This window comes from Leptidea sinapis, chromosome 19 (assembly GCF_905404315.1).
Source record: "Leptidea sinapis chromosome 19, ilLepSina1.1, whole genome shotgun sequence".
NCBI classification, from domain to species: Eukaryota; Metazoa; Arthropoda; class Insecta; order Lepidoptera; family Pieridae; genus Leptidea; species Leptidea sinapis.
In genome coordinates this window covers 8314717-8326770 of record NC_066283.1, presented here as the reverse complement: position 1 = coordinate 8326770, position 12054 = coordinate 8314717, and the positions used below count along the sequence as shown (strand labels likewise).

At 36.4% G+C, this 12054-nt stretch overlaps 1 protein-coding gene across 1 annotated transcript; it reads right to left on the bottom strand.

The window, feature by feature from the left end:
- Positions 1-4738: 4738 nt before the first annotated feature.
- LOC126969770 (protein tramtrack, alpha isoform) lies at positions 4739-7465 on the bottom strand. Its single transcript, XM_050815331.1, has 2 exons — positions 7397-7465; positions 4739-6240 (listed from the first exon to the last, which is right to left on the bottom strand). Exon 2 carries the CDS (start codon positions 6221-6223, stop codon positions 4739-4741), a length of 1485 nt encoding a protein of 494 aa, XP_050671288.1. The 5' UTR covers positions 6224-6240; positions 7397-7465.
- Between the last annotated feature and the right edge of the window lie 4589 nt (positions 7466-12054).

Genomic DNA, 12054 nt, shown 5'->3' with positions numbered 1-12054 from the left:
ACTAATTGCCTATATGATATGCACGCCTCTGACTTAATATATATAGTAAAACAACGTTTGCTGGGTCAGCACTTGCTTATCAAATATGCATTAACATGGCACTGTTAATATGTTTGCCTCCAAGACTATAAATTACTCGAACGGTCCTTTTCGGCAATCGGCCTCATGCGAAGTGTCCTCACAATTATTAGTAGAAACATAAATTACCTAGTTTTTTCTCCGATTTTATGAGGATCGTGTTTCACACTTTACCTAAAACTAATATAGTTTGCTTAAAATATTTCAAGCAAAATAAGTCCCTAAATACATTGCTATGTTTAATTTTCAGGCGTTATTTTTTTTCTTGGTTATTGCCTACAACAACTGTTTTTTCTGTTAAAAATCAAATAATTTAAATAAAGCATTATATTAGGATAAAACTTATCTTCGGTGATGGCAGAGCTACTCGAAACATCGGTGATCCAGCCGGTACCTACTTCGTTAGTGGTATAATTGTTTGGCATCGCGTAGAGACGTCGCTTCTTTGTGTGTCTACTATCACATTTACCACGGGGAGTGTTTGAAGAGCTGTTTGACCTGTATCCGGCTGCCAAATTCATTAAATCATCTGCCACATCACGATCTGGAAATTTGTCAATCCTCTACAGAGAGATTTTCAAAGAACCTCTTTTCCAAATCAAATTAAAATCACTTTATTCATCGAGGTCAAGGAATTGACACTTATGAATGTAAAAGCTTTTTTTGTTGAGCTAATGAGAAGAAGTGGCAAGAAACTCAAATCAACATTTACAGTTTCATCAGACACTGTAAATAAATAAAGGTATTATTAGATCCCGGGTTCAAATCCCAGTAGGTGCAAGCATTTATTTGATGATTGATGGATGTTTGTTTCCGAGTCATGGGTGTAAATAAGTAGGTATGCTAGCGTAGTTTGTCTAGCCTATGCCTTGTTTGGGGCAAGATAGTAGCAGCTATATACATAACTGTAAAAATATAAAATAATCTAACTGACCCAGCAAACATTCTATTGCCATATAAAGTGACAAAATAAAATTGAATTATGTAAAATTTTTGGGATATAAAAAATAGTTGACGATCGATTCTCAGTTCTCCCAAATATATCGTATATTAATTTTATCGTACCTACTACAATAATTATTATTTTCGATAGCCGTCTCACAACCCTATTGCAGATCTGTGAACGATACAGAATAATATGAAAATCGCGATACAAAAACAGGGGTTGATCATCTTGAATCATAATAAAATAAAAATATTTGTCGAAAAATAAAATATTAAGTGGTGGGTCCACCTTATTACACCTTCACCTTCAAGTCACCTTACCACGTATCATTTAGGGGTATGAAAAGTCGGCCGTTGCGGAGGAGTTTGGTAACAAACACCGCGACATGAGAATTTTATATATAAGATTTAATTTTAAAAATGTGAAGCAGAGTTTGCGATAGCAGGATTCCAACCAAACTATGGAATAAAAGTTCCTCGCGGGGGGTTTCAGGACGATACGATATACGTAGCATATATGATCGAATTTGGTACGATTGAACCATCGAACGAGGTCCTGTAGCGGTCCATGTTGGATGGTATGTAGCATTGTTCTTTGCACAAAATTATTAGTCAAACTATTATATCTGGTAATAATAATTTTGTACAATGCACATTCTACCAGTGATAGGCTCCTTTGCACAGGATGCCGGCTAGATTATGGGTACCACAACGGTGCCTATTTCTGCCGTGAAGCAGTAATGTGTAAGAATTACTGTGTTTCGGTCCGAAGGGTGCCATAGCTAGTAAAATTACTGGGCAAATAAGACTCGACATCTCATGTCTCGAGGTGATGATCGCAGTTGTAGTGCCGCTCAGAATTTTTGGATATTTCAAGAATCCTAAGCGACACTGCACTGTAATGGGCAGGGCGTATCAATTACCATCATCTGAACGTCTTGCTCGTCTCGACCCTTATTTTCTCTAAAAAAAACATCGAATATGATCCGCTACCGGACCGCATCCTAAAGTTCGATCAGACCCAATCGGTTTGTGTGTTTGGGCTACAAGGGTGGCAACGGTTCTGTTATTACAAGTCCTCTGGTGTTGTGGTGACAAGAGAGTGAATATAGATGGCGGTAAGTACTTACCATCAGAAGACTCGTACTTTCCTTATCATAACATTAGGTAACTATGCTATTCATAGTAATTATTGCCAAGTGAAGAAAAAAATTGGCGGTTGTAGAGACTGCCGATTGAAGTCAAAATTTAGATCTTTCAGTATTCAGTTTATTTTTAAAACTTATTAACCGACTTCAAAAAAGGAGGAGTTTCTCAATTCGTCGGTTTTTTTTTGTTTCACCCGACACCGATTCCAAAAATAACAATAATCGTAACTAGAATAACATTAATTAATTAGATTGTATAAAAATACGCAATTATTTTTATACTTTTTAGTGCACATTATATCTATTGTTTTGGAATAGTGTTTTTGAAGGCGGTTGTTTTTTTGTTAAAATTATTTTTTTTTTCAAAAATATATTAATCAAACAAAACCATTATTTCAACAGTGCACTTTATATATTAAATTGAACTTTTCACTTAATCCTATCAATTTCAGTTATAAGATATACACACTAATGTAATACTTCACCTCTATAGCTACAGATATACTGCTATAAGCATTTCGGTGACACGAACCCATAAGGTTTTCCCCTACCAAAAAGTGCCCATAGTGGGTAAAGAAGTTTTCATTTCAAAAATATAATATAGAGGCGAGACAAACTCGAATGTTATTCGTGTGAGAGAATATAAATATTTGAATGAGATGTGTTATCGGTTTAAGCAAAAATAGCCTAAAATAATTTAAAAAAATGTACGGTACTTCTTATACCTCAGTGTGGAGTTGTTATGTGTTGTGAAGATATCTATATTATAGGTTAAGTATATTAGATATTAAATAAAATAAGTTTCTCGTTTAAACGTTTATTTTGTATTTGTAACATTATATTATTTGTAAATATAGATAAAGTTCTTACTAAGTATATATTATGAAGGTACGACATAAAAAAAAACTTTTTAATTTAAACTACAGTCGATTGACTTGATACATAACCAACTACAAAAGTAGATACTAAATTTGATAACTAAATGTTGATTGTTCATTATAACATCAATCTTAACTTAGACAGGCACAATATTTTTACAATCACATAAGTAATAAAAGTTAACATAGTGAGGTATACTATATAATTACTAGGAATCTTAATATATCATAAAACAAAACACAGTTGCACTATTAAAACATATTCATGTTGACTCACATTTTATTATTTAAAATACGAATTATTATTAAATATTACAATAATTAACGTAAGTGCTTAAATCGTGTATTATAATTTAATCAGTATAAAAGTGAATCTTCTGGAATGTCCACAATACATCTCGATATCAACAAACAAGGCACAAAATCGTGATATATTCAGTGTATCTACACACTCAAAACGTGACCACCCCAATTAAAAATTATGCAAACACTAATAATTACATTCTCTTTGCTACACCGTATCTATGGCATTTTCAAACTAGACTAAAGTAACAAATCAGTCTTCAAATTATGAATAATTAATTATTATTGTTAATATAACTTAAACAACGATAGGTATTTTATTTTAATGTAGAGTTAACAAATATTTTAATATAACTTTAAAACGCGGCTTGAATTGAAAACATCTTCTTAGCTTATAATAACATGAAATAAAAATAAAATATACTTGCATTACATCGCAACTGTTAAGATTTGATTTGATTACATTTTACATTAATCTACTACCCCTATTATACTCAAAGACCACAGTAATTTTTACAAGACATTTCGAGAAGCCTTATCGAGAGATATTGAACTACAAGAATTGAGCATTCTCAAGTAAGAATTTCTTAAAGTCTAATATGAATCGTAGAGCTTAACATTAGATATAATTAACATGTTAAGGATACCGTGAGGATTTCTAAAATAACAATGAACGAAGTATGTTAATATTGCAAACAATAACTTTATCTAAATTTTAACTTAGCTAAAACTTGTATTTCGTAAAACATCGCTACGTAATATTGTACGAGAGTCACAGTCGCAGGGACCAAACTATTTGGTTTCCATATTGAAACGGTGAATTCGGATTTGCAACGTGCGATGGCTGTGGACTAGAGTTAATTATTTAGCGAGCGTGAGGTAATGGCGGCATTTCAGTCTATAAACATCACAGTCGCGGAAAATAAATTGCACAATAACTCGTAGAGGCGGACCTACCAGAGGTACTTTTTTGATGTGGCCGGCACTGCCAAGGTAGCCCACATCCCTTAACGGTTACCACTCAACGTGACCTACGTTACTAGGTAAAGCTAAACTATACTACAATATATATCAACAGAGATGTAATAAAGAAAAAACAAAAAAAAAGAAAATTATCAAACTTAAAATCACAAGATATAGCCATGCCAACTAACGGAAATTTTATTTCGTTGTCCGGCATTGTAGCTAACTGAAATAAATAGAATAGAAAGAGGTAGAAGATAAGAATGGCCACGGGGCCCATTGCAACCGCCCGGCCGGCGCGCCAGGTCTACGTGGCTCTCGCAACGCATCCCACCAGTACCCTACCGATAAACTGTCTTATTTCTAACTTTGTACGTCTACATCAGTCTTGTCAAGTTGAACATTAGATCAGCTTTGTGGTGCTCAATCTCTTTCACTGCTGCAATCAAGAGCAAAGTTACGAGGCGGAACGATCACGCCCGCTGGTGGGTCATGGTCGCGACGTCTTGAAACTGATAGGTCTTCAACGTGGTCTTCATCAGGAGGTGGGGTACGAGGTGAATGCGGTGACGATCTTGGTGGTGTCCTTGGAGTGAGAGCAGCATGGGCGGCCGCAGCGAGAGCCATTGCATGAAGAGCCTCTCTACCACCATCTCTCGTGGCACCTTCTAAGGCCTGCTGCAGAAACGAAGGGTCGATAAGAGGGGTAGTTGGATTACCATCATCACCTCCTGTGCCACTTAATCCGTACGGGAAAGCGGCTCCATTAGGCTCCCTCTTCACGCCACGGCTCATTGGCCGACTGGTCGTAATGCCCAGTTTCTTTACTTTGTCGTACAACGTACGGGATGGGACGCCATATTTACGAGACGCTTGCAAAGCACTCATACCGTTTCTAACGCATTCGATAGCGCTCATAATATCCGATCGTGTGTATTGCTTGTATCTTTTCCATTCGGGCTTTTGTTGAGGCGGCACATACGGGGCTAATCCACCTCTAACATCCTGTTGGAAATTAGTAGGAGGTGACGAGGGATGAAAACTGCGCTGAGTGTCTTCTTCAAATGAACGTTCTGTGTATGGCGAATGTGCATCTTCTGACCGATCTGAACGATTGTAATGAGGTGATGATGCCCTTGATGATAATCTGCGAGGACGGTAGTCGAACGGACGTTGCGGGCTGCCAGCTCTCTCAGGCTCGTGCGTGGAGTCGTTGGAATGCAGACGAGTGGATTCGTTATGATTGATAGGGTGACATACTAGCGATATAGGTTGTGACGAGTCTACAGAAGTGGTCTGGGCGAGGACGTTTCTGAGGATAGGGGTGTCGCGAGTAGCGAGCATACTTGAGAGTTTTTTACGTTTTAACGGATTCATATCGGCCGAGTCGTAAGCTGCGGACAGTAGAGGTGCGGTTGGCGGCGGCGGCCAACGAGTGATCGGTGCAGGCGGGGAGATACTAGATGGCGCTGCAGGAACGACGCGCGGGGGCGAAGCCGCTGGCGTTCTCTCCGTGCTTCCGGGCCTTCTTCGTAACTCTGTCATGTCAAACAAACCCTTAACTTCAAGTTGCTCAGCTACTTTCATAATTCTCGGAATATGCGCCTGCGTGACGTTCACTTCGCCTGTATACATATATTCCAATAGGGCGCGCATTTCAAACTCTTTTACACCGGGAAAGAGAATACTGCAGTGATCCATGGGAACGTCTGCTAGTATTGACTGGAAGTAAGGGGAGTTGGCTGCGAGCACTACTCTGTGTGCCTTAAAGGTGACTTGGTCGTCGACGACAATCGTGCAGTCTACGTACGTCTCGACCTTTATCAACGCGTCCAGGATCTCGACGAGGTTCGTCTTGTGGTGATTCCATTTCAAACAAAACGTTTGCTGACCTTCACTGCTCCCCATCTTTCGAAATTGAGCTTCTGTGAACAAAAATAAATGAATATAAGACAATATTCTTATAAGATTTTATTTACACACACTCACAGTCCGCACCGTTTTAATTCGATTAAGTATTACCTAATTATTTGTAAATTTTAATAACAATTATTATTTAATTCCCGATTAATTAAATTTTATATTTAATTCGATTATCCACTTATTGTGCCATACTTTTAATTGTAATTGTTTTATTAATTGTAAATACTTGTAGCATAATATAACTCAGGAATTATGTAGAATTCTACAGGTGAAAGAAATATCATAATCGGTTCAGTAGTACCAGTGATTAGCTACTAAGAACATACACTATAAACAAACTTTACCTCTTTATAACATTAAGTTTGAATATTTTAAAATATTACATTATATTTTAATAATTTGAATAATTTTAAAGCTATACATAGGTACTGGTATTTTATTATAAATTAATAAAAAATATTACTGCTAAAATTTTATCTCTTATCAATGTGTAACACAAATAATAAATATCTACAAAACTCTATATTGAACATATTAAAAAATATTATATTATTTAAATTCTAACAAGCAATCGTTAATATTATAAAATAATCACATAAATTAATTCGCGAGTGGCAACACTAACACGTACCTGGCAAAACGCTATCACACGAAGAAGCGGGATACATAGCAAAGTCCGTTTCGTAACTACGTTTGAGCCAAGTCCGCGAGTGCACGCACGCACTTCGCGAGTAACAACTAACAATCCGCGCTCGTCACCAGCGATGGTTCAGTGCGAACTGGCGCTGAACAACTGTAGCGATGTAGCCAGAGCAACTAGCCACTAGCCACCAGCCAACTCGCAATTCAAGCCACACTGCACCGCCCTACCCCATTTACATACGGCTTCAGAGCCCTTCATTGCTGCCAAATTGACTTTTTACCTTTTATTCAGGTAAATCGAATGGGGGACTACTAAATGTATCCCCTTCCAATTTCAATGCTTATCGATTCCACAAATTGTCTTAATTTATATTCTTACACGTGATTAAAATTAATTGCAAATTAAAAATTAAATAAATCTTACTTTTAAGGTCAAACCACCGAAGAAATTAAACTAGGTATGTAAAAAATTTCAGGAAGCGCGAAAGTGTGTAAAAAGTCATATAAAACACTCACCTGCTTGTTAGAATTGAATATCCGATTTCACTAGAAGCGGAGTGTCGGTTGAAACTTCATGTAAAAAAATTCGTATTGGCACTGAACAAAGTTCGCAGCACACAGGGGTTGATCGCGAATGTCGTGGGACGCCCTGTGGGGGCGGCGTGCTCTCGTGAGCGACTAGCGGTGACTGTTCTCTGCGACTGTTGGTTGCATCGCCATCGCCATCGAGCCAGCGAACACTCGCGGTCCTCTTTCCCCGCGCCTCTGCGTGCGCTTTTTACGCACGCACCGCTTCGGAGTGCAATTGCGTGCGGGCGAGAGGACAGGGAGCGGGCGTACGGCGCGACGTCGAATTGCAGCGCGCTGAGGAGGGCGACCGGCTCGTGCGAGTGTGTGTGCGGGCGTGTGTGTGTGTCTGCGCCCGCGCATACCACTATCCTAGTGTGCTCTATAGATTAAAGCTGATTTCGGCTCATAAAAAGCTGTTGCCTCGCCCTGACTCTTTGTATGCTAAGGTTGAACTTCGCGTCGTGCCATCCGCATGTATTTTGTTTCTTTACCTTATTATCATAAGTTTCGAATTAAAATGCCCTTTCTTAACTTTATTTAGAGAGAATGGCTGATAACTTATTGTTATTTCACTAAGGTGAAAAGTTATAACAAGACGACCACATTCTTTTATTTTCTAATTATAATTTAGAACCAATATTATTAGATATTATGTATAATGAATCTTAAAAATGCGAATTCAAATTGTACCATTGATAACATTTGTATATTTATTGTAAGTACTTAAATATTAATAACTGTTTCTCTAGATTTTTTGACATAAGTTTAATATCATAATATAAAAAATAACATGTATATTTAATATACAGATAAGTAATAAATACCTTTCTAATTAACCTCAAAATATATATTAATGCTACACCTACATACATATTATAAGTACAGATATATATTTTGTACATGCCTAAATGTGTCAGATTATATAAATAGCAAATTTGCAATTAGTAATGTTTCATTGTTTATTTGAAAGTCGCATAAATACCAAAATCAGTCTAAATCGAGTTTATCATAGAGCGCCCCAAAAGTTTCCAATTCTACGTGAACAAACGCGAAACCGGGTCATTGACACATTACTTGTGTGGGGAACGCCAAAATAGCGCGAAATGCACTCAAAAATAGAACAGGCTGTGTGCAATATTTTTTGTTAATAGTGACATCCGGCTGACATTCAGTATAGGTATTCAACTTGATAATTCATTATAACTCTAAAACGAAAAATACTGTCGAGATATATTAGTTGCCCTGTTGGACGGATAAATTGTCAATCTTCATTTAATAATGATGGTAGAAGACTCTATTAATACCATTATTAATGTTTCACATGTCAAATGTATAGAGAATCGAGGGGAATTTACAAATTCATTATAGATTTTTGATTCGACAACAATATTTAAACTATAAATTTATCCATTTCTATACTGTGTATTTATATCCAAGTGCTAAATTAATAGTTTTGTAGCAATAGGTATTAAAAATACAATAAATTGTTATGGGTGTTTTTCTTATTTAACTAAATTAAATTTTGGAGCAACTTTTTTCCGAGAAATATTAAATAATATATACAACTTTGGGTCTTTTCTTGATTCTCATATTTTGCCCAGACCCATAGAAATAGTTAACAATTTCAAACAACATTAGTAATAAAATAAAAAATATCTAACCAAAATAATATTGGAATGTTAAAACTTTCACACGAATAAGTTGGGATCAAATCGCTAGAACACAGAGTATATTATAATAATGGCATGTAGAGCACTTGAGTATCGTTTGCATATCGATAACAAGTACCAAACCAATTCAATCAATTTCGTACTCTAACGGTTATGTGGGAACCAATCGAAGTGAATACAAATTCGAGTGCTACTGCCAACGGCGGTCCATTACAGAATATAAAACAAGCTATGAGTAGGTAAACTCTAGACCTGCATGACTTACTTAACAATTTACTCTAATGATAAATCGATTCGAGCCCAATTCGTAAACAAAGTTAATTTTTAGTTGCACTATGTTAAGTATAAGTTCCTAGCTACATAAATACAGTTTTTTTTTAATGAAAATAAGGGACGAGACAAGCAGGACGTTCAGCTGATGGTAATTGATACGCCCTGCCCATTACAATGCAGTGCCGCTCAGGATTCTTGAAAAACTCCAAATATTCTAAGCGGCCCAAAACTGCACTCGTCACTTTAAGGCATAAGATGTTAAATCTCATTTGCCCAGTAATTTCACTAGCTACGTTCAGACCGAAACACAGTAATTCTTACACATTACTGCTTCACGGCAGAATTAGGCGCCGTTGTGGTACCTATAATCTAGCCGGCATCCTGTGCAAAGGAGCCTTCCACTGGTGGGAATAATATCAATGCAAAGGCAATGCATTAGAAAGTCTTGTTTGTAATAATATTAATAATATTAAATCTATGAAAATAATTAACTAACATCGTTCCTCTGTACCTGCGTGCATGGACGAATTTGTATACTCAACAGATTTACTCTCACATTTTGTTAGATTATATTTACACTATGATTTATGAATATCGAATGTTATTACATGTACCCCGTGAACGCATATAATACACTTGTACCTAAGTATTATCAACTGTCTAATTGACACAAAGATTCCGTCATTTTTATTGTCATTAAATGTTTGCTATTTAAAACAATTGCTTTTTTGACGCTTATTATTATTTTTAAAACGTTTTTTTATTCATAAGTAAACGAGAGAGGCACCTTCAGGCGAAGAGTAAGCAGAAAACACGCAAACATGGTGTTTTTAGACAAGTTTTGTGGTATAGCATTTCGAGCTATGAACACTACTTAATCCTGTTACACATATCCTTAAGTCTTATTTGTAGGTTGCTAATGCTTGCTGTTGGTTATAGTTAACACTGCCGAGCCATTTTGCACTACCACTTTTCTTTGAAGTTAAACAAGTTTTTTGGCATGGCGTGACGTTTTTTTTGTACTTCTCTCAGAAAAGTTATTCTTATAGCTTGTACTTTTTTGTGTAGATTCATTTATTCAGATTAGTAGTGAATAACGAGGATTGTAAGCATATAAACTGTTTTCCACCCAAGAATTTTGAAAATATTGGCTTTGTTACATAGATGGCGGGCCGGCAGCCGTGAACTCATATCGCTCAAGGTCGCTGGCATTTAGTGTCGCCTTAATAATTTATTTATTCCTCTATATGGCTGGATCTGATAAAGATCCTTAAAACATTAGCGTTAATTTTCTTAGCCGTGAGTTCGGATTTGAAAAGTATTATATACGTTAAACTATATTCTGTTTTGTTCTTTGCACAGGATTCCGGCTTGGTAGGAGTACAGCGGCGCCATATTCTGCCCTTAAGCAGGGGCATTAAAGGGCACCGTAGCTATACTGGGCAAATGAGACTTAAAGTGAAATCTTGTCTTAAAGTGACGATTGCAATTGCAATGCCACTCTATTCTATTCTATTCTTCCTACTGTGGCTTCTGTGGAAGATTCACCACAGATTTGCCAGTATCACGTTATAGTAGACTACCGAGCTATGAGTATGTGTCTCCAAGTTTAACGGTAATGATCGGTGTTAAGATTACATAAAGTTTTATTTTCTTATAAAATCTGAAACAAATAATATACATGCTATTACACTATAAAGGACATACACAGATAGAATTACTTCAATTATTTATTAATATAAGCACTTAATGATATTTACAACTTAATCTTATTTATTTTAATATATTTACACAAAATATTTACAAAAGGAGTGTAAACTAGGGAGAGGAGACATCTAATGGGGGTTGGACGAGGGACTTCAGCAGGTTTATTGGCAATCAAACACTTTAGAAAACACTAATTTAACCTTTAATCATATAATTATAATAATAGATAAATAAATAAAATTTATTTGTGTGTCTTCTCCCGCTTTTAGCACGGGTAGTGTTCCAAATAGCTGTTTTACCTGATTCCTGCCGCCGAATTCCAAGCTTACACTCAGCTAAGTTTTACATGAGTAAAGTCTGAGCAAAGTCTTAGTACGCTTTATAGATCTCAACCTAAGTATACCAGACAGTAATTATTGTAAGAGCAAAATGGTGTAGATTTATGTAAATAGGTACTATTACGACATATAAACTCTAATGAGAAGTTTTATGAGGAGTAAAAATACGTTGGATTTTGTATTTAATAGTGAATATAAATCCATAATTATCAAAATTTTATGAGTTTTCTTGAGTGTTGATTCCTCTAAAGTAAGTCTTTAATCATTTCGACCCGAGTTTCACCTGCACGAGGCATCTTCTGGACGTGTTGACTCGCCAATGCTGGCACGAGACTAAATTCGTGACTCGAAAAGATCGAAGTTCCGAAGAGCTGTTTCACTTGATGATACATCCACAGTGCGGTTTTCAAGGTACTTTCTTCCACGTACTACAAAGCTGTAGAAGGAGCTTGCTTGTGCGGTGTTTCCGGGGCGCTCTTGTGATTCCTCTGGTGTTACAAGAGAATGTGGGCGGCGGTGATCACTTAACACCAGGCGCCTGTACGTTCGTTTGTCCTCCTTTTCCATAAAGAAATACATTATCAGTAATGTAATATTACAATAATGTGATCACGAG

Bases quoted from the DNA above. Each gene is read 5' to 3' on its own strand.
- LOC126969770 (XM_050815331.1), bottom strand. From the start codon at position 6,223: ATGGGGAGCAGTGAAGGTCAGCAAACGTTTTGTTTGAAATGGAATCAC.